Here is a 24,058-nt window from a genome sequence, read left to right as displayed (position 1 = left end):
ATCTCTCTCGCTCCATCCCTTTTTCTGTCCTTTTTTTCAAATCATGACTATCCTTTATTCTTTCTTTACATTTCTCATTTTGCTCTCTGTCTTACCCGCGTTATGTCTCTCTCTCACTCCCTCTCTCTCTCCCTCCCTCTGTCCTAACTATCCTCGTTCTTTCTCAATCATCCTGTATATCCCTTACTTGTATTATATATATNAATGGTTGAGAATCGGACCATGGACAATATGAACTTTTTTGTTCATTTTAGGGTGAAGAATCTACTGGAGAAGTTTGTAGCACGAGTAGCAATTCACCCTGTATATATACAAGTATATATATATATATATATCTTCCTTTCTGGTGCTTCTTTCCTCAAACTCCCTCTAACTCTCTTTTTTCATTGTCTCCCACTTTATTCGTCGTGAACGCCTAACATTCATTACAACCAGATAAGACAAGTTTGCAATTTTATTCTGTAAAAGTTCAATAATATTTAATTTTCAATACTATTTTTTTTTTCAAATATGATTTGTCGTTTCCCATTAGTTTTGACATCATACTGATCATAGTTAATCGTTTTCCAAAGTTATTAATTAGGCAAGATTTCTCCTGGTCACCGAACCGTTTTTCATTATGGCTATCCTGACAGTCAACGATTACAAGATGGCAAGTTTAAGAAATACATGTATACGTTATTACAATAAATATCGTATTTATAATGAACATGTACGTAAGGTACGCTGAAAATTTCAATACGACTGTTTTACATAAATTGTGGCGAATGAACTGTTAATGTTTATTAGATGGAGTTGAGTTGTTAAAAATGAAAGTTTGAAAACATAAAAATTCGATTTCTTCTTCGTTGATGAACAGACAAAAACAAAAAAGAACTATAAAAATATGAATTCTTTAAACAATTTGTATAAATGAAAAAATTTTATTTTGAACTTGAAATTTTTTACTAATTATCAATAAAAATAAATAAACAAACCTTAAAAAAAAGGAACGTATTTGTTCGACGATACTTTGGGTTACATATTACACAGAAACGTACATAATATATGGTACGATATATGCGGAAAGTGAATAGGAATAGAACAATTCGTGAAGGAAATCGTAAATTTCTCCTTCTGAAACGTTTCATTGTAGTACACGCAGCCGTGAAATCCTACACCTGTGACGAGGCTGTAAATAGTTTAAAACTGTCCTTTTTCAATGGAATACAGCACTGAACTTGCGATACAATGGTCTCGACTTTTTCTCAATCTTCAGACGTCTGATAGTACTAACTCACTGACACAAAAATCAACTTTTTACTTCGTTTATTTAAACTATACTGAGAAGTACTAATAGTTTTTAAAATTAGAAATTTTGTTCAGGCATTATTTATTTTTGCAAACAATTTTATCTGACCAACATTAGAGAAAGGTAATGTATTAAACGGTTTTGGTAAGAAATTGGTCTTCAAAACAGGTTTCGAATGGAATTTCACCTATTATCTAATGCTAAAATCTGTCTCTCAGTCATTAAAAGTAAACCGGAGTCGTTCCGGTTATGTTTCTTGACAAGTGACTTTTTTTTTGACGCACGACCCCCAGGACGAAATGGGCATAATTATCCGACTCTGATCTGCCGCGGACGAGAAGATTGTTGTCATAAGGAGGGCGAGGGATTGTTTGTGCAAAAGGAAGGAAGGCCTTCGAGCGGAATGATCATCTAAGTGGGCATTGTATCAACATTCGTACGCAAATTAAACTTTTTTCTTTCCTCCTCTCGCTTTTTCCGGGGTGATGATGATGCGACGGCAAATATTTGCCCCTTAAATTGTCACACTAATTGGGAAAGAGCTACCCCCTTGAAACCGCCCCGAAAGGATCTCAATCTTTTCCTTTATACCATCTTATTATCCTTCTAACTGGTTCGTTTGATTATAAAAAATTGCGGTTCTGTTATGCTCGAGGTGGTTACTGTATGATATGAAGTACGGTTCCGACGTAAATATCGAAAAATCTCAGATAAATTAGAATCTAAAAATCTCTTCTAATCATTTATCAACAATATACAAATAATAATACAATTAAGAAAGACAATAAATCGAATATTTTACAGAATGATAATAGAAGGATTCAAATCTCTTGAGTAGGGGTAAGAAGTGTAAATTTTGTAACATTTGTTGTGTAAATGCCAACAAAGGCAAAAATACGCGCACGGGTTTTTTAGCAGAGAAAACAATAAAGGAGTAGAGACAAATGGCGATAAAAATAATACGTGAGAAAGAAGGAGAGATAGATAGGTAGAGAGAAAGAGTGATAGAGATAAAAAGATAGATAGATTTGTCGATAGAAAATTTCGATAGAAAGATTGTAGATAGAGATAAAGAAATAGATAGAGGGTGAGAGAGAGAAAAAATAAGGAGGGAGAGAAAAAGAGAGAGGGTGGTAGGGGGAAGAAAGAGAGAGAGAGAGAGAGAGAGAGAGAGAGAGAGAGAGAGAGAGAGAGAGAGAGACCGAAGGAAAAACAGAAAGGAAAACTAGGAAAACTAGAGAAATAACAAAGATAGTTAGGGTTTGAGAAAACGACTGAGAAAGGGAGATAAAAAATGAAAACGAAAAAACAGAGATATTAAGGAAGAAGCGAGAGATGATGAGTACGTGGAGAGAGAGAGAAAGAGAAAGTGAGAGAGAGAGAGATAGATAGATAGATAGATAGAGAGAGAGAGAGAGAGAGAGAGAGAGAGAGAGAGAGAGAGAGAGAGAGAGACTGGGAGAGTAGGAGAACAAGTAACAGAAAAAGGGTGTGAGGCTATTAAATTGACTGGAATTACTGGCAGAAACATAAAAATTGTCGTATAAAGCATATACACGTTATTAATTGCATATGTATGTACATAAAAGACAAAATGTATTTTGTCTTCCAACAAAGTAAGTATTACAAAGATCATGGAGCGATAAGGATGTAGAAAAAAAGTGGCAACGTAAAAGATAAGATAAATTTTACAAATTATCACTTGTACTATAGGTTTTTGAATTAGCTCCAGCTGCTTTGTGTTAAACTTTTTTTTGTAATAATACGGCTTAAAAATGCATAAAATCGCGGCCCCTTTTTCGGCGGCTTTTTTTAATTGTACTGTGTAAATAATTAAATTATATCATCTACAAGGGATTTCACAAGACTCGTTCCCCGCCGTTAACCCAATGGGTTTGACAAGGCAAAAACAAATTGCCGATCAAATATAATTTATACGAGATAGACCCCGTTTTATTAATTACATAAATTGCCCTCAGGACTGGGGCTGGACCGCCCAAGTCGCCCCTGCCGTTGAAAAACAGCATAGATTTGGATCGTGACTTATAAGATTGCAAGAAAAATTATTTGGAAAATTCTGTTTTCTTCTTTTAAATAAAGAATTAACTTTATTAGTCACAAATCTGCATTTTTTAAACAATTTCATTTAATAAAATATTCAATATAGCAAGATCACCTGGTTTTTCTATATTGTTCTTTTTTGATTAAAAAAGCTTTATTTCTTAATAATTTGTCTAAATTGTTCAATTGGGCTTCCTGAGATCTTTTGCCACTCTCAAGATTCTTCTCTTCACCATCTTCAATAAATCTACCATTTCGAGAACAGGCGGAACGATAATCAAGGAGTGATTGATCTGCTGAATCAACCCTTTCTTTCGAAACAGCCTGTTTCAGCAGTTGAACAGTCTTTTACATGATTATTATTGCGCAACTATTCAAAGATGTTCACCCGGAACCTCATGAGGAATAGTCAAAGAATGGTAGTCGGGTATCCATTGACAGCGGTCTTCTTTGAGAAACCAGCCTCTCGTTGATGTATTGGCATTTTCCAGAACTGGCAATTCATAAGCGGGCACAATGCTACTCCAAAAGTGTGTTTTCACAAAAGAAAAACGTTTTTGATCTTTTTTCGAGGGGGAGACATCGATTCCAGCTTGATAAATTCTCCACCTGCTTAGTACGAAGAAAAATAATCAAAATAATTCAGAATAACGCTTTCCCAAATGCTCAATGACAACCTAACAAAAAGTTTAAAATAAGTATTTTATAAATAGTTTACCCATAAAAACATTACATTCTTACATTCTTACATTCTTCTAGACGATTTATTTAAAAAATATAGATGTATTTATATTAGGGACATCAATTTTAAAATGAATTTTTCTACTTAAATTATATATTTTTATATATAATTTAATATTCTATTTATATTCTCTTTCTCACCATATCTTGTCGTATTATTATCTCCTTTTTTTACTTTTCAGCATGGCCAAACCATGTTTCATTCCTTCTGTCTCTTTATCGTATGTTCAAAATCTCATCTTTACGTCCATATGTACAAAATATACCCGTATAAAAGCATAATAGGTTTTATATTTATAATAAAATGCATAAAAACATTACAATAACCTCGAAACTGCATGCGTAAATATCGTAAACAGTGTATATGTTTATATACAATATTTATAATAATGTTAATATATGTTTTATTCTGGTTTGGTCCGTAAAATGTTTTGTCATTTAGTCTTTATCAGTGATCAATTTGTGTACATATGCCCAAAATAGGTACCCCAAAGGTAACAAGTCTGAATAATTAAGACAGACAATTGTTTAATTTTATAACACAAGTTTTGAATGGAGACAAGGTTTTGGCCATTATGGGTCGATTATAAAGTTCTAAACGCCAGTAAAGCTTTCTTTGGATCGGTGGAGTAGTTTTAAAGTTATCAGAGTTTATGTAATTTTAGAAAAATAGTATTTTTTGGTTTTCCCAAAATCTTGTACTCAGGTTTTTGCCCCTCTCCCGTCAAGATAGAGATCGAGAGAGAGAGAGAGAGAGAGAGAGAGAGAGAGAGAGAGAGACCTGCAGAGGGAAATGAGAATAGAAAAAGATATAAAAAGAACCAGAATAGTTAAGGTGTGAGAGAGAGGCATGTGGGGGGGGGGGTTAGAGTGAGACAGGCAATCAGTCAACTTAATTATGAATATTCTTTATTTATATGGTTATGTGTCTGCTTCGAAATGTTCGTCTGTTTTGAACGGACTGGATCAGCCGGGTCTGTTTTTTTAATCGAAGTCCGGTGTTCCACCAGTCAGTTATGGCATGGTATGGAATCAAAGTCCATGCCCGTACCGAAATGATTATCATATAAAATGGATATTTGTCTGCACTAATTTACATTAAGTAAGTTCTCCTGGAAGATGTGGCTCCATTCGATCCATTTATTGGGTACATGTTTGTGCTAATGAAAGATAACGCTCGACCGCATGTAGCTCGAGTTATCACCCATTACTCGAAAGAAGTTGGGATTACCTCAATGAATTGGACATAATTTATTGAACATTTATGGGACCTGAACATAAAGAGTCGAGATCTTTCGCCGCCTGCAGCAAGCGTTGAACAGCTTCAAATCGTTTTTTGTTGAAAAGTGGGCTTCTGTTTCACAAGACTCCTGTATGACAAGAATTATTTTAATTTTTTTATATGATACTATATGTACAATATATACAAGAAGGCAATGAAGGGCGGGGCCACGGAGAAAGAAGAGAAGGATTTAAATCAGTAAAGAATAAAAATACAGTACACAAACCTTGTAACATGCAATAATTAGATTTGTGTGTCAAGTGGGTTTCCTTCTCCATGGGTCTTATTCAAAAAATGCCTCTGGCCGACATTACGAAATGGAAGCTTTTAACAAGTTTCCCCTCAACGCTGATAGGCGAAACGGGCCTTTTGTCTGAGCCTGACAGAAACCGAAGCCGGAGTAAGTTGTTTTCACACCTGACGGGTAAGATACCTGCGGAAATGAAAGCGGCCGCTTATTTATTATCGTGTCCGCGTTCGAGACTGGGGTCAGCTGCGGTAGATTGAAAAATAAGGGCGGCGTGGTTTCAAGGGATTTCGCAGGAATTCCATTCTGACAGAAGTGACGGCAGCTGCCTCCCCCATCAACACTGATTGCCCTTTTAAGTCTTCTTCACAAGAATTTCAAGCCTTTATTAGAAAACAGTATGAAGGACTACAAATTAAATGAAATAAATAATTTAAAAGTTTATACTATTGACACTTCAGCCTTTCTGCTGTTTTTATTGTAATTGTATAATAAAGTGTAGAGTTTAGGTTTGCAGGATGTGTAACTATCGATGTCGCATTGCTTTAAAGGGTGAGTCGTTTTCAAGGGAGGAAGTTCCCTGATGGGGTGACACGAATCGAAATAATCCTTTTTCATCGGGCGTGGGAAAGCGTACCGTTTGTTTTAGCTAGGCGAGCGAGCACAGAGTTGTTCCATTTGCAAATCGGTTTACTCTTCTCGCCAAGATGGAACAAGTTGAGCCACTACGGATTAAGGGCGGTCCTATTTCGTTCAAATTTTAAATCTCCGACGTTTCAAGGGCGGAATTCCTCGCGAGCCACCCCTACCGTGAAATACCGTCTTAACGTCGAAGTAGAGTGTCAAGGGGTGGAAAACAATTGGCCTTATGTCATAAATATTTATTGCATTTCTATATTTACTATAGCAGAATAATTAGATTTAATATCACAAAGGCATTTTATTGTGAGATTTCGTAATATCAAATTCGTAGACTTGCATCCCTAACATTGAGTAGTGATTACAAAATTCTCGTATGTTGTTTTTCACCCCATCACAACACTGACACTACATCCAGCACATCCCGAGATTCCTAGGTTTTCGGGATGGAGACAAGGCTTGATCAGTAGTCAGTATAGATCCAAATATTGAACTGGAATTTAAGGAACAGGGAACTGACCATTTGGCTTACAAAAATAATATTAAGGTCATTTTTGATATGAATGAAACAAAAGTCCACTCAGTGTTCAGCATTGAAAGATGTAGAGTTTTGAACAAAGTCCGACGCGTTTTTTAAAAATCTAGATTTATTTCCAGAAATGTCGTAGTTGTCTGCACAGGGTGGTTCATGTTTCGACACGCCATTGCAAAAACAATGCGCCACCTAATTAAATGGACTATCACTTCATGGCAGTGTATTCCAAATCGCCCGATGTCGAAAGACTCAGAAAGAGGAATGATTCATCGGGACTGCAGAAGACATAACAAACTTGGTCTCTGTGAATAAATTAGGAGAAGACAGGAACAAAAAACCTCAATACGAATTTTTGACCAAAAAAATCAGCTATAAATGCTTCCGATTTTTTTAGAAAATCACAGAAAGTATGGAAAATTTGAAAAGACTTTTCAGCATAAAATTCTACAGGTGTTTAGAACAATATAATTTATAAGGAATAGCAAAACCCTGGTCTCTACAAAAAAATCAAAATCTTACAATTAAAATAAAACATTTAGGAGGTTTTGTTGATTTTATCCTTCAATGTCTCGTTGATATTCGCATAAAGACCAAAGATTATTGATACAGGCGCAAAGTAGAGTCATTTAGCTTTCTCGAGGTTGTAATAAAGTTGAATTTGGATATTGTCCAAAGTAGTTACTGATTTTTAAGAAATAAAAAATAGCAAGCACCGGCAAATCCAACCCATTGAAAACAAACGAACACTTCGAAAAAGACAGATAATATTATAAATAAAACCATTATATTTCGTGGGCCGATTGACCAACTAACTTCTTTCAATTAATTAACCTTTATGTAAGGTATTGGTTGAAATGAAAAAGTTGGTGTCGACCTTCGGCTTGGTTGGGTTCGAATCCCGCTCGTGACACTAACTTTTTCATTTCAAACAATAATTTACATAAAGATTAATTAATTATAAATAAACAATATTCATAATTATGTATTACTTAATAATTAAGTTCGCTGGCGGTCTGCCTCACACTAACTCCCACTCTCCTCTCCCTCAAACACACACTCTCTCTCTCTCTCTCTCTCTCTCTCTCTCTCTCTCTCTTCCTCTCTTCCTCTCTCCCTCACGCACACACACAGATCTTTATATACAAACCAAAAAAGTTTAATAAGTATGCATTAACTGTGAGAGTCCAACGTTTATCTGAATGAAATTATGTAAAAAAATCTTTCCAAATCTTTTTAGATACCAATCCTTCCTTATTGATGTTTATCATGGAACATGCGCAAAACAACACTCACAAAAAATACAATGTACATATGTATATGTATCTATACAAAAACAAAATATTGACAAACGGCAGAAACAACTTTTATACTTAAGGGTTCCGAAGGCCGATATAATCCGGGTGGGTGGGAAAAATCGTGCGGCAGGTCAAAAAAAGAAAAAAGAAAGTAGGAACGATAGATTTTGTTTTTGTCAGTCTCAGGTACAATGGAAAAGATATCTTAATTTTCAACAAGATAATAATCTCCCAGTGTTTATACCGTCTTATTAAAGAACTCTAATCAAGGCCTATCGATCTTAATTGCGAACGGACCATCGGATCTATATATGGTCAGGGTCTCATTCCAGTCCGATTGTTTGACTATTCCTTCTCGGATTACCGGTAAATCAGTAGTGGGTAGAAAACTGGCAAGATTAAGATCTACCATTTGTCCAAACAACACCTTAAATGAATTATAAATAAAAAGAACACCTTAGAAAACGTTAAGTTGAGACATGACATTATCTTAAAGTATTTCTTAAAAACAACTAGTTAATTCTTGCCAATTTCTCAATTACTGTTCCATTTCTCTAATAATCTCCTCGCCCCAACAAGCAACAATTGCGAGACACGGGTATTGAGAGGGACTGTTAGAGGCAGTGATAGGAAAGACAGCGAAGGAAAGATAAATACGAACAGACAAGCAGAGGGAAAGGCAGAAAGGAGAAAAAACAAAAAATGTTAGAATTTGGGAAAGAGACCGTGAAAAGAAAAAGAAAGATAGATTGATAGATAGATAGATAGAAAGATAGATAGATAGATAGATAGATAGATAGATAGATAGATAGATAGATAGATAGATAGATAGATAGATAGATAGAGAGAGAGAGAGAGAGAGAGAGAAACAGATAGATAGCTAGATAGTTAGATAGATAGAGATAGACATAGATATATAGGTAAATAGATAGATAGATAGATAGGTAGATACATAGATAGATAGATAGATAGAGAGAAAGAGAGAGAGAGAGAGAAAGAGATAGATAGGTAGATAATTAGATAGATAGAGATAGACATAGATAGATAGATAGATAGATAGATAGATAGATAGATAGATAGAGAGAGAGAGAGAGAGAGAGAGAGAGAGAGAGAGAGAGAGAGAGCGTGAGTGAAGTAGGGAAAATGGAGGTAGTGAATGTTCAACAAAATGCTGAAATATTTGGTTAGATATGTTTTTATTTAAAAATTTCTTCGTAGATATTGTTATGTTAAAAAGACCACAGTTCGATATCAAATTCCAATTTTATTTAGGTAAAACATTGATTGACATAAATTTGTCAAATACATTTTTCCAGTGATTTAATATTTAACTTCTTCATTCTCTGGCATGCTTAATCAATTGGGGAATGTAGCAATCGATAACAATTTGACGTTTCTTTCAATGAAGCGTGTTAGCCGAAGGAATGTAAATGTCGTGGGGGGCCAGATCCCATCTGTATCTCTCATGGTTGGTTCTTGGGGGTGTCAATGGCAGGAGGCGATGGCCGGTGGAGGTGGCGGACGGCCGAGTGGCTTCCCTCAGCAACTCCACAATCACAATCACAATCAGGATGACAATACCTGCTCCAGCCTTCTCGTTACCGACCTAACGACCCACTGTCACTGACACGTATGGGACCGTCGGGTATTTTTTCTGCCTATTCCCGTCATAAAAAATTGCCGTTTTGTCACCGTAGATGGTAAAGTTCTTCGATGTCATTTTTCAGCGTCGTAGAGAAACAGTCTGAAATTTATGGAAGTATTGTAAAAAAATCTATTGGCCAATAGCATTTTCAGCTATTCTTCCTCGGTCTAGGTCAAAACAGATTTTTCCCTGGTCTAATTCCACTTTAAAAACAAATCACCAATTTTACTTGTACAACATAAAACTATTTAATAATAATGATTTGGTATTATTTATAAATGTTACAAAGTTGCACGATATGTACCAAGAAATCTAATATAAACATTATTCACATATAATATTACATTAATTCACATTAGATTTCATTAGGGAAATTCAAATATAAATAAATAACGAAAAAAAATGTTTTCAAGCTCACAAGTACGAGATTTATGTTTAAGTCCCAAGATTCATTTAAGTTCATGCATATTGTACCGTTTTAAGGCACTTATTACTATTCTTAACTATTTACGTTTTATGTTATTATAGTGGGCTCCACCAAATGTCCTAGGACCAGGTGCTTGTCTTTTGAACATTTTCTACAATTAACAAAGAAATGAAGTGGGATCACCGATTATAATGATTTTTTATATGTTTATATGTAGGTGACAAATATTATACTTCCGTTTTAGGAGCCAGAAAAAAAATGTTTTGAAAAAATTTTAGTAAGTGTTTGTGTAATTTCAAAGTTATTATAACATCAGTCGAGTCGTTTTTTGTCGTAGGATGAGAAAATAATTTAACGATTCGTACAAAATAAAAAGATATTTTTTAAATAAAAATATTTACTTTTTGCCAAATGTCTCGAATTTTTGGAAAAACATAAAAATAGTGTTAACTTTAAAACGATTACACCAATCCACAGGAAACTTTACTGGGCTAAGAAGCCCATAACCTCGAATTACAAAAATAATTCCGAACCAGAGATAAAAACTAAAAAGTTTGTGTCAAAAAAGTTGAGCATTTTTATTGATTTAATTATTATTGATATAATTTATAATGACATAAAATCTAAACGTTGTTCGCCTTGGCTGAATAAGTCTCAAAGTAATCTATGGCATACAAACACTGGCAAATCTATATGCAAAACACATCAGGGGCCTGTGTAGTTCCTACCTCCATAGGAAATATAAGAAGAAACGAAAAAAAGCTCATTTAGACTCCAGAAACAGCCAAATTGGATGGGAACTAAATACCGGTCGCACAACAATTATTGATAAAATCAGACACTTATTCCTAGAAATGGGGACTGGCTATATAATCCCGGAAACCATCTTTACTATACACTACAAAAAAGAAGAATACAGGAGGAAATCAGACACAATGATGTGTTATACAGATGGCTTCAATGCGCATGAAGGAACCGGATCGGTCGTTTTCTGTACAAGCCCAAAATATGAGCAATCGAACTCATTTGAGAAGACCACCTCGGTATTTCAAGCTGAAATACTTGCCACCGTCTTAAAAGTGGCAACACTGACAAAAAATTGGCTTCACAAACTCACTGCTACAGATAGATAGGGTTAAAAATAATTTGTTAGAAAAATCAAAAAATGTTTTTCTCTCAAATTTTTCGCGTAACAAAATGTCGTCCGATATTAATATAAAAATCGCCTAAATAACAAATTAGAGATAACTTTGATACGACTCTACCGATCAACAAGAAACTTTACATGGGTTTAGAACCTTATAAACTAAACGTGGTGCCACCGTAAAACTGGATATAAAAAAATTTGATAAGTTGATTTCATCTTATTATTCTCACTTATACTCGCATACAACCTAACAATTATAGCCTTAAATGACTTATTTTACTTTACAGCGGTTATAATAATGATGAATGTGGATAAAACCTCCACGATTTATGCTTTTTATTTGAAACATCGGATATCACAATTTGACTTTTTAAGATCCCTTTGAATTTTAACTTTTTAAGCTTAACCGAATATTTTTACCACCGTTTTATTCTTACATTTTTCAAATTTGTTTAAATATAAATTTATCACTTCTGAAAACTTAGAGCATTGTCGGCCGAGGTTTTGTCGATGAAGATTATCCCCGTGAGCGGTCGTGCTCAGGGAGCATAAAAGTACTATGCCACCCTTTCTATAAACCCTAAAATTAGGGTTAGTGTATTATAATAGGCATGGCATGTCACACTTTTCACCCCGGGTAGACCGTTTACCGTGTAAACCTCGTTTACGTACTACCAGGCGTTTAATTTAGTTCCAATTAATTAATCCTTCACGCTAATCTTAAATCAATCATTATAAAAAGAAGGTTCAGAAGACCCTTAAACCTGTACGGACTAAATCAATTGTGGCTTGCTTCTACTCGGGTGTTGATAGTTTAGCTCTGTTTAAGTGTCTTTCAAAAAGAAAAGCTGAAGAAACGATTTAACTAGTCGTTCCAAACATGGTAGGGAGCTAACCGTTTATTGCTCACTTTATGATCCGGTGCATCCGTGCGAAAATACCGTTGGGCAGATGACCGCCGCGTTCGTTTAGGTAAATGTTCAAATTATATATAAATATAATATATATAAAATGTTATTATATATAAAATAGATACAGCATAAGGCAGTGTTGTCTGCTTGAATTACATCATTATTGATTTAATAATATAATTAATTTTTGTAAGCAATAATTGTAGTAGGTAAAAATTATATTTAATGATAGTTCTGATTACTGATTTATATAATCTGCTTAGTCACAAACGCACGTGTCAGCGTTGAGCATATCACTTCTCCCAGTCCACCGGCAATTACTTTTGTAATTTACAATAAATCACCTGCAGGCCTCGAGAATCACCCTCCTAGGGTGGTTGGCAGTCGGTCTTACAGTTTAGCCGGAGAGGTTGGGCCAGGGACTATTAACAACTAGGTCATTACAGTCCCCAACTTAGCCAGTCTCCCATTGACACTCTCACTCACTCAGTGGTGGTGTATACGATATTCCTACATCACCCTTTACACCTATTATATAACTAAACTAATTGAGGGTCGATGGGTACTTAATATTCCGCCATAAACCCTCTCATACCACACATTCACGCTAATAAATACATTCACCATAGGAATACAAAACTAATCAGACCTACATAGAATCAAATAACCCTTTCCTCCAAAAATCGGAACAGGGGACCCACTCACTGCCATGCTCTAACTCATTCTCATACGCGCTCTCTATATTGGGCCTAGGAATTGCACTCTTCAATTAGTGGGACACATCGAAGAACCTTCCTCTAAATCCTGGATACATAAAAATAAAACAGACAAAACACAGAATAGTGTTTCTAATTGGATTTAAAAAAATCTAATAAAAGTCTATCTCTTCTTTGTTGGTTTTTCTGTAAAGTTTCTTCCAAACGTTCCAGTAGTTTGATTTTTTAAAATCGTACCATTTTTAAGTTTCAAATTTGCTTAAGTCTTTAAGTGAGACAGATTCTGCTAAAATGATATTGTTGAATTGTTGAAAGATGGAAGAAGCGTATATGGCCAGGGTTCTTAACATTCCCAGAACAACTGTCAGAAGGGTATTCCATACCAAGATACAGGAGGTTTCTCAAGAATTTTTTCCTAAAAAAACTATGACCTTTGTCAATTCTATTTAGCGTATTCGTAGCTCAAAATTTTCGAAATGTTTCAAGTGCCACCAGTTTTCTTGGTTTCGAGTGGGCTATTCGAAAGCGTAAACCCCTGGGATGAATGACATGGTCTCGTCGAGTCGAGTGGCTCGCATAACACAATGAACGTCCGAGCACGCACACCCACCCCCAAAAAAGGCATTATACGCCTCTGTATCACTTATCTCGACGACTCTCATTTGACGGATAAGTGCCTATAGGGACGATCTGGCAAAAGGCAATTTTTTACAAGCCTATCGTAAAAATAAGTCCAAAGTGGTTTCTTTTAACTCGCCACAAACGCTGACCTTCAAGTGATAAGGGAGAAATCAAAATATCCAGAAGAGAACAATATCTGGGTAGGACAGGAAATTAATTATTACATTAGCATATCTATCTTTACATTAACATATCCTACAATTTATTTATACGACTGTATAACAAAAACTAATAAAAATTCGCCATCTTATGTAAAAATTGTAAGTGCTGATTGAAAAAATTTACATTAAAACAAAATTTACTTAAATATACGACGGTCAAACTAAAAATAGTAAAATAACTAATAAGGTGAAAAAAATATAATAGTGAGTGTAATACAAACCCACAACAGCGGCTACAACATAAAACAACACCTCAAAAACAAACAATCACTAAAATATAGAAAAAAGTCGTACAAACTAAACGATTTATTGAATAAATTAAACATAGAAACTGTACAAAAGACAAAAAGTTAATAATGTGTAAATAAATATATTTAAAAAGAAAATCCAAATTTTGGAGGACAGCCACTATTCTTTGAAAAAAGTACAATTTGATTTGGAATAAGTACGTTAAATTTGAAATGGAGAAGTTTAATTTGATCTAGGAAAAGTACAAATAAATTGAAAAATAGGTAAATTTTAAAGTAACAGTTAAATTTTATTTGACAAAAATTTCGTTTGATTTCGGTAAAGTGGAATCAATTTTTTGAGTAAAAATTAGGTTAGTTAAATTAGGCGAAAGTTCAATTCGGTTTTGGAAAAAGTTTAATTTCATTTCTGATAAGTCCAATAAATTTAAGAAAAAGATCAATTTTTTGAATAAAAATTAGGTTAGTTAAATTAGGACAAAGTTCAATTTGATTTGGAAAAAATTTTATTTTATTTCGGCAAAGTCCAATCAATTTAAGAAACATATCAATTTTTTTGAATAAATTAGGTTAATTAAATTAGGAAAAACCTCAATTTGATAAGTAAAAAAAGTTTAATTTGAGTTCGGTAAAGTCCAATCAATTTAAGAAAAAGATTAATTGTTTGAATAAAAATTAAGTTAATAGTCCTAATTAAAATAGGAAAAAGTTCAATTTGTTATTATTCTATATTGGCAATGAAAAAAACTTGTTTTAATTTATAATTAATTTGTTCCAGAATGAAACTGAGGGAGGTGGCGGAAGGTAGCAAGATCTTGCTCGGCGTGTTTATCGACGAAGACCTGGTAGACTGCGAGCTTCGTCGCAACAGCCGCGAAGCATCAAATTTGCGCTTGGAGGTCCAAGCCGCGAGGGACGATAACGCTACTTATTTAGACTTAAACCACTTAAATCGTGGGCCGGAGTTATCCTGGCTCAACTTCAGCGCATTCGCCAGGGACTGTAGGAAGAAGCAGAAGGCCCAAACGAAGACTAACAGCAGGAGAAGGTAAACGAGACAGTTATTATGATCCATTTGGCTCGCAAGTGGCTAAGTATATAACACAATTGAAAATTAAAGGGTCATCCAATTTTACAATTTGGGCTTTATTCAAACCGTCAGTGGATATACATCTAAAAAATCAAAACCATCATAACACATCAACATTATATAACTTTCCTTTGAGTGTTTTGACAAGTATTAAATTTTAAATTCTTTTTCGTTAAGAAATTTTGGAATTGCGCCACTTGTAAACCAATGAAAATCATTCTATTGTTAAAAAATAAATTGGAAGTTATGCTATTTGCGACTCTTAATACAGTAGTTGTGCCTTTCGATTGGTATTCGAACAGCTTGCAACATCTTGAATTAAATCATTGCGACTCGTTCATTAAACGAAACATGTAATAAAAGTGACATAACTCTATAATTATCATTGATGAAGTACGTTGGATTGAAATCAAGGAAACCAATAAAGGACATGTAATTCGTACAATTGACCTTCAGCCCTTCCTAGGAAATGAGAATTAAATTCAGCACTGATCCAAATCCATTTTAATTTAAATTCAAATTCAGTTTTAGTCCCGTGACAGATCGCGGGCCTTGAACGGTTTCGCGGACGGCCGACGATCCGTTCGTTACACAACCGTCTCAAGCGTTCATCAATTAGCCCATGTAGTCGACTATGTTACAGAATCGCTTAATCAACTCAATCGTTGCCACGTGACGTTTTTCTGTTTGTTCAAACAATCAAAGACTACGTGAAAAAATGATCAGTCGTGATAAACAGCAACGTTCTACATTTTGGAATAAAAATCATCACTACTTTACCGAATTAATCCACTATTCAATCACAAGTTAAAACACAAGCTGGTTATGTTTCGGTAAGGCTAGTGATTTTTCTCGTTGATTAACTGAACTGAAACATACATAGTCATATCCTTGAAGGTTGAAAAGACGAAAACATCGAGATTCCATGTGACTCAGATGATGATACATTGTTGAAACGTCCTATTACACACTAATACATCCACTACACATGTAAAAATCTTTAGACATATTCGCCTTTTCAAAGCCAAGTTCAACAATTCCACAAATAAAACTGAAATTTTTTCAAACATAAATCCTATATGTATGTGCAAACCTAAATTCAACCTTTTTTAAATCAATTGTTTTTTCTGTCTGCAATTCAATTTTAAATCGAAATAAAAAATATCAAGTTTTATGTATAATATAACAAAATTGTTTAGATTCTTAAGTTAAAAGTATAACATCTTACAAGTTAAACTAAATAAAACTTGAAAAACTTAAAACTACAATATATAAAAACGTCCTATAGAAAAAGATATAAAACAAAATCTTTTTCTGTGTTAAAAATAATAATAATGTAAAGCCACTGGCATCTGAAAGATATTAACCATTACTTATTAGGTAGTTTTGATGTATTTTACGTTTTTTAATTTACCCCTACTTTTGAAGGTTAAAATGTTTTACATTCTATTTACGTATGAATATTTTCAATTTGGTTTTAAATTGAGTTCAATTTCATTAGAAAAAAATCAAGTTGATTAATAGTTTTAAGTTAAGGATCAATTTAATTGGAAAACTTATCATTTGATTGAAAAAAGTACAATATATAGAAAGTTCAATTCGATTAGGAAAAAATATAATTTTCTTGCAAAAATGTGCAAATTAGTTCGAAAAAGTACAATTTGGTTTAGAAAAATTTCTATTTGATTTGACAAATCGTAGAAATTTGAAAATTTTTAATCTGATTTAGAAAAATTTCACACTTTATCATAAAAAATCCCAATTTAAAGTTAATGAGTGCGATTTGCTTAAAAATCTGTATATAATATTCTTTATAAAAAATGTTATTTGGTTAGACTGAACATTCAATGAAACAAAATTCTACTAAAAAATGTATAATTTCTGTCGTGAAAATAAAATTAAAACTGTATTACGTATTATATATATATTATTGTCCTACAAAATCTCATAGATAAGAATGCTTCATATAATAGTTAATAACGTTTTATTCCAAATTTATTAACCCAGTTCTGCAATGCATATCCTTGGTTAGAGGATAATGCGAAGGATGAAAACCACGAGATTCATTGTGACTCACAAGGCTGGTGATTGATAGTTGAAACGTGTCATTACACTACACACACTCACATTTGCCTAGTAATAATAAAATTTTCATAATTTCTAGAAACCTAAACTACTTACTAAAAAAGTTCTTAAGTCAACTTTTAATGGAGGGATCAGGAAAAAAACTATAACAAAAGGTAGCGGGAAAATTTGCAGTACTTGGGGGTTTTCAAGGGATTTTTTTATCTTCAATCAACAATCATAATGAAAAAATCATGGTTTAACGAACATCATTCATGTTTTTTATATTCATCATCGTGGTCGTTATTGTCATCATGGTAATCATTACGAGGGCTTCAAATCTGTGGCCTGAAGTAGTTCAATGTCGATTAAAAGCGTTTTCAGGTTAATTTTGAACACAGCTCCGACATGAGAGCTTAAGGTTCTGTAGGCGTGGCCGATATTTCATTCCCGGGTATGAAATTAGCCGGCCTTGTGCGGCAATTTGACGAATAAGTCTTCCGGTGACGAATCAATTTCCTGGGCTTAAATTCCGAACAATTAAGTTAAATGCCGGCGTCTCGAGGTTGGACAATTTTGAAATTGATGGCGTCAGAGGAGAAAGATCTAGGGGTGCAGGGCATAAAATATAAAATTATGTGTTCTTTTTGTCCTCAATAATTTATTAATATCACCTTCTGTGTTGTTTCATTACCTTGAAAGATTAATAATATATAAAATTTGCTTGAAGGAATTCCATTTATTAATTTTTTAGTAAAAAATCTGTGAAAATAACTTCAATACTGATTATCCGTCCAGCAACAGACTCACAGCAGGGTTGAACTTTCCATTTTAACAAATCACGAGATATATTTTCCGAAAAAAAGAATTATTTTTAGTTTCTGTTGTCTTTTTGGTTGTTTCTGAGAATTATATCGAACTAAAAACATTGTTTATTTTTACAAATAAATATGAGGCTTGTGAGATGTTGGGACTTCTTTTTTATCCCACCATTGAAGTCACTCGTTGTACTTTTCTTCTGCCTTAAGGGCTATTCTTTGGATCCATCAAAGATCCGAAAGTCCTCAAAATCGAGTAATTAAGTTTGATCTGGAATGCGATAAGCCCGGCTGAGTTGCACAACTTGGTTAAATAATATTGTTAATTACCATATTGATATATTTTAACCACCTCCCAGAGGTCTTTTATTTCAGTCGGTTCTTTTATTAATCTCCGACTAACCCGAAGGGTCTTTTCGTTTTGTTCTATCTGGTAATTTTTCATATTTTTTTAGGCGTTCCTTGCTTTCCAATAAGCCGAGACGGCATAGCCGGAGCAAAGTGTTGTACAGAACGAGACACGACGATATCGCAATGAACAGGTAACTTTTTAAATATATATATAATTCAATTAATTAATCTTTATGTAAGGTATTGGTTGAGATAAAAAAGTCAGTGTCACGAGCGGGATTCGAACCCACGACTTTCGGTTAAATACGCCGCTACTCTACCACTTGAGCTATTGTGACACTCAAGTGGTAGATCAGCCGCGTATTTAGCCGAAAGTCGTGGGTTCGAATCCCGCTCGTGACACTGACTTTTTATCTCAACCAATACCTTACATAAAGATTAATTAATTGAAAGATGTTATTTGGTCAATCGGACCACGAAATCTAATGTATATATACANTATATATATATAATTACCTTCTGAGTAAGGTTAGTCTATCGATTCATTTAGTTCAACAAAATTTAAAACTGTTTAAATAATCTTTAATTATTCGGAATAAACATTAAATAAACTGAGTTCACTAGGAGCACTCTTATCCAATCTGATCTTTAACTGCTGCCTTTACTAAAAGATACTGATAGCTGTGAAGTATATTTACATTTATATATTTATTTTTTGTAAAATGAGTACGTTTTTTACTCTAGATATCACATTAAGCAAAACCTGATTACACCTGGGACGAAATGGTGCGGTCCGAACAACCAAGCGAAAAAGTACACGGATCTCGGCGGTTTCTGGAAGGCCGACAAGTGCTGCAGGAAGCACGACACCTGCGACCAGAGCATCGGCCCTTTCAGCGTCAAATACTCCCTGCCCAACGGAGGCCCTTTTACCATGAGCCACTGCAGCTGCGATAAAAGGTTAGTTTCGACAAAAACAAATTTACAATAACGTTGAAATAGGAGAAAACGTGGAAAAATTAGAAGAGGACGTATATTGGTCGGTGTAGTATTTCAATAGGAATCGTTCAATTACCTGCTTCGTGTTTCTGCTTTTCTAATTTCATTTCAAATTATTATTTTTTAAATTTAACTGATCGACACTGATAACTTAAGGTCCGTCTTTTATCCATGATTTTTTGTTCTTAGTGTTTTATAGTTGAAGATTAGATTTTGGAATACCTGCAACAGTTTTTATTCAGGGGCATGTTTGTAAATTGGCTGCTCTTATTTTCAATTTTTGGGTCTGTTTGTCTGCAATATTAAAAAAAGATAAATTATTATTTCTAAACAGATGAAGAAGAATTTGAGCCAAGTGACATAACAATTATGGGTTTTTGGTCAAAATCCATCGTAATTTTTATATTCTAGAAGAATATACAGCGAAATATACGAAAGATTCAGCGGCTTTAGTTCAAAAAATGCCTCCACTACTGGGAAGATTTGATACCCTGAAAATGAATAAAATGTGTAAGCTTCATTAATAGTATATTCCAGATAATCAGTTTTCAATTATGAACTATTTCTAATTTTATCATTTAAAAACTCTTACAAAATATAATGTAACGAGGTAAAAGAAAATCTTTAAAAGTCCCACTGTAAAATTCCTCAGTTATTATCATTAAAAACATTCCCATTTGTTTTTAAAGTTATTACTTTGTCTCTTCCTCCTGGCCGATCGACATTCCAGCCTTGTCGCAGGACACCGCTATTAAAGACACGCATAGATTGCCCCGGCTTATTTAAATATAGATTTAATAACTGTGTCACTTTCGGACACAAGTCAAAATTTATGTACTGGCCGAGAGAAATAACAATCAGCCGACTTATGGCTTGTTTTTTTATTAAATCTGCTTCAATTTCTATAAGAGGCAAATGTTATGATTAAGTAACGAAAATCATGAAAATTTATATTAATATAAGTTAAAATTATTATCCATTTTGTGTGGTGATTAGTGACCGTTAATCGATAATTATTCAGAAATCGTGAGATGCGGTCTGGTGTGATGTAGGTTTCAGAAAAACATTTTCTTTATCGTGCNCACTTTGAGCCCTGAAGATGATCTCAATAAAGATCGAAACGTTGGCACGATAAAGAAAATGTTTTTCTGAAACCTACATCACACCAGGCCGCATCTCACGAATTCTGAATAATTATCCATTATCTTTTTATATGTCAAGAATTAAGTCTGGACCAGTGTTTACAGCCATACTGCCTCTCCGAATCTGCCTTTTTAACCCAATCAGAGAATAAAATATTAATACACATAGAAACTAATATAAAGCAAATGAATGATTATGAGCTCATTTATGGAGTAAATAAAGCTAAGATGGATTTTAATGTTTCAAAACCAAGGAGTGGGCGATTTTTTAGGAATGTTAGAAGAAATGTGCAAAAATCTCTGTGACTGCTAAAAAAACATATAAAAATATACTGATTATAGTTTTTACAATATTTATCCCTCTTCATAAAAAGATAGTTCCAACTCACAGTTCGGGTTGTTTAGTTTTTTAGGGTAGTAGTTGCGAACTGTGAGTAGGAACTATCTTTTTCTAAAGAATGAACAACGTACTCCACCATTGATCATTTCTACCTTTATCACTTGTTAATGACTTGATGAGTATGCTATTAATGCACGAAAGATAATGGAAACTGTGAGTTATTAGCTAAACTAATTTTTATCGTATAATGTATGACTATGGTTGAATCAAAACGTTGATAGAAAATTAGATGAAATTACTTTTTAAAATTTTAATTTGGTTCGAACAAATGTCAATTTAATTAGAAAAATTACAATTTGTTTTTCAAAAATTCAATTTAATTTTGAAAAAATCTAATTATTTTAAGGAGAAATTCAATCTTATTTGGTAAAATTTCATTTTGATTTGGAAAAAGTCCAATTTGATTAAAGGAAGTTTGATTTTATTTAAGACAAGTTCGATTTGATTTAGAAAAAGTTCAATTTACATTCTGAAAAGTCCAATTACCTTTAGGAAAAAATCAATTTTCGAATAAAATTTCATTTTGATCTGATACGTTTATTTTTATTTGGAAAAAGTTCTAATTGATTTTCGAAAAACAATTAATTTAAACAAGTTAAGTTTTTGTGTAAAAATTAAATTTGATTGAAAATAATCCTTTTGATTTGGAAAAAGTTCGATACGTTTTAAGAAAAGTGCTATTGGATTAGGAAAATGTTCAAATTTTTATTAGAAAAAATCGCAATTTGATTTAGGGAAAGACCTAAAATTCTTTTTGATTTGGAAAAAGTTCGATTTGATTTAAGAAATCCCATTTCCTTATGGAAACGTTCAATTTGACTTGAGAAAAATACAATTTAACTGAAGCAGAGTTCTATATGTTGATTTGTAAACCTCAATAGAATTTGGAAAAAGTACAATTCGATAAGGGAAATGTCCAGTTTTTGATTTTGGAAAAGTTTAATTTTATTTAATAAAAGTTATTTTTGATTTGGAAAAAGTTCAATTTGATCAGGAATAATTCGGTTTAATTTGGAAAAAGTTGTTGTATTTGAAAAGCAAGTACGATTTAATTAGAAGTTTTTGAATTTAACTAAGTTTAATAAAAAAAAACCTATGATTTAATTAGAAAAATAAATGGTTTGGTTTAATAAAAAGTTCAGTTTGATTTAATAATAGTCGTTCGCGCCCTTTGCGATCCCATGAAGGGATCAAGTCAGCTGATTTGTACCAGTTGTGCATGTCACTTCTCCCTTCATTAACTTAACATAAGTTTGGAAAAAGTTCAGTGTGATAAAGGAAAAGTTTGATTTGATAATGGTTCATTTTGGTTTGGAAAAAGTTAAATTTGACCTGGAAACGTTCGATTTTATTTTGGCTGAATTGAATTCGAATTCTTCTTACTTTTTCCTAAATGAATTTAAACTTTTCCTTTGCTAATTCAGTTTTACAGTTATGTATTTTATTCGACTTCTTCAACTAAATCATGGACTTTTCACTGCCACAAATAAACATTAATTGTTTGGAGAAGTTCAATAAAACAACTAACCAAAATCAATAAAACAACCAAAGAATACTAGGAGATTTGCTGGTAATCCAATTTTATTTAGTTCACATTAATATTTAAATTTGTTTTGAAATATGTTCAAGTAGACTTGAGAGATATATCAAAAATTTATCTTGGGACCGTCGACCGAGTAGTATAGAATGAGCTAACGTTCCCCTGCCTGTCGAATTTCGGATTTCGCCATGCCTTTCCAAAATTTTGTAAAAACAAAGAAATCGGCTAATCCCAAATGTCTTTTTGAAGCGAGATTTTAACGAGTTTTTTCTAATTACTTCCAATCGATATCGGAACGCAGTCCCGCCCTCTTCAGAGGTCAAACACTTTTAAATGAAAAGTGTATGTTAATGTGAAGCGATTGCTTCAGAGCACGGAAAAAATTGGTAGCTTGTCAATATTAAGTTAGAACCTTGTTAACGGTTTGCGCCTAAGTCAACAGACAACAAAAAGAGCCCATTCCTCCTCCGTACTAATGGGAGAGTTGTCGGAACACGGCCATCCAAGGAAACCCAACACCGGCAAATATCTCGAGAGGATCCACTTTTTTTTTCCCTCGGATCTGTACATTTTTTTCGTAAAGCGTGTCGGATGTAGGTAAAATTGGTATCTTCTTTTGCCCTTGTGAGGGTATACAGGGCGACGAATCCAGTAACAAGATGATTCCAAGGAATCTTTAAAATCATCACCATTGTTTGGCACGCTAAAGTTGTTCAGAATACGTATCATTGTCATTGATTTTATTTAATTAACCTTGATTAATAAATCTGTGCGTACTACAATAACAAAAATGCTAAATATAAATAAATTTGATTCTATGTTGGCATACAAAATGAGTTTTCAAAAGCAAACATCTTGGCAAACAAATCGAATCTTTTCCAAATAAAATTGAAATTTTTAAAATTGAGTTGAACTTGTACTACTCAAATAGGAATTTTTTCAATCAAATCATTCTCAGCTTACAAATAAGTCTCTAACGTTTTTGAATAAATCAATTTTTATTCCTCTTGTGTTTCGAAACAATTATTTTGTAATATATAGTAAATCCATTATATTTCGTGGTCCGATTGTCCAAATAACTTCTTTCAATTAATTAATCTTTATGTAAGGTATTGGTTGAAATGAAAAAAGCTAGTGTTAGTACCGGGATCCGAACCAGCGATCTTCGGCTAAATACGCCGCTGCTCTACCACTTAAGCTATCGTACTTCGATCCACTCGGACACCAACTTCCCATCTCAACCCGACCTTTCAAGTTTTCTCTCCTTTTTGCCATTTTTCAAATGTCATGTAATCAATCTATTTGATTCTCGGCCACAAATGAAATGGCGGCGAAGAGCTTTATTGAAGATATACTTCGTTTTACTTATTAAATCCATTATATTTTCGTGGTTGACCAAATAACTTCTTTTAATTAATTAATCTGTATGTAAGGTTGATTCAGATGAGAGGTTGGTGCCCGATAGCTCAAGTGGTTAAAGCAGCGCGTATATAGCCGAAGGTCGTGGGTTCAAATCCCGTTCGTGACACTAGTTTTTTCATTTCAACCAATACCTTACATAAAGATTAATTAATTGAAAGGAATTATGTTTAGTGTTCACACTCTGAAAAAAGATTAGGTGTTTAAT

At 33.5% G+C, this 24,058-nt stretch overlaps 1 protein-coding gene across 1 annotated transcript in view; it reads left to right on the top strand.

Moving 5' to 3' along the window:
* The window catches only part of LOC106664383, an 83,233-nt gene that overhangs the window by 16,417 nt on the left and 42,758 nt on the right, over positions 1-24,058 (top strand). The window contains exons 2-4 of the mRNA XM_014390062.2: positions 14,806-15,075; positions 18,455-18,541; positions 19,095-19,310. Coding sequence (XP_014245548.1) covers positions 14,806-15,075; positions 18,455-18,541; positions 19,095-19,310 — 573 coding nt within the window. The remainder of the gene's footprint in view (positions 1-14,805; positions 15,076-18,454; positions 18,542-19,094; positions 19,311-24,058) is intronic.

This window comes from Cimex lectularius, unplaced genomic scaffold (assembly GCF_000648675.2).
Source record: "Cimex lectularius strain Harlan isolate CLEC.00 unplaced genomic scaffold, Clec_2.1 scaffold98, whole genome shotgun sequence".
In the NCBI taxonomy this organism is placed as follows: Eukaryota; Metazoa; Arthropoda; class Insecta; order Hemiptera; family Cimicidae; genus Cimex; species Cimex lectularius.
The sequence above is the reverse complement of the archived record's forward strand: the minus strand, read 5'-3'. Positions and strand labels throughout refer to the sequence as shown.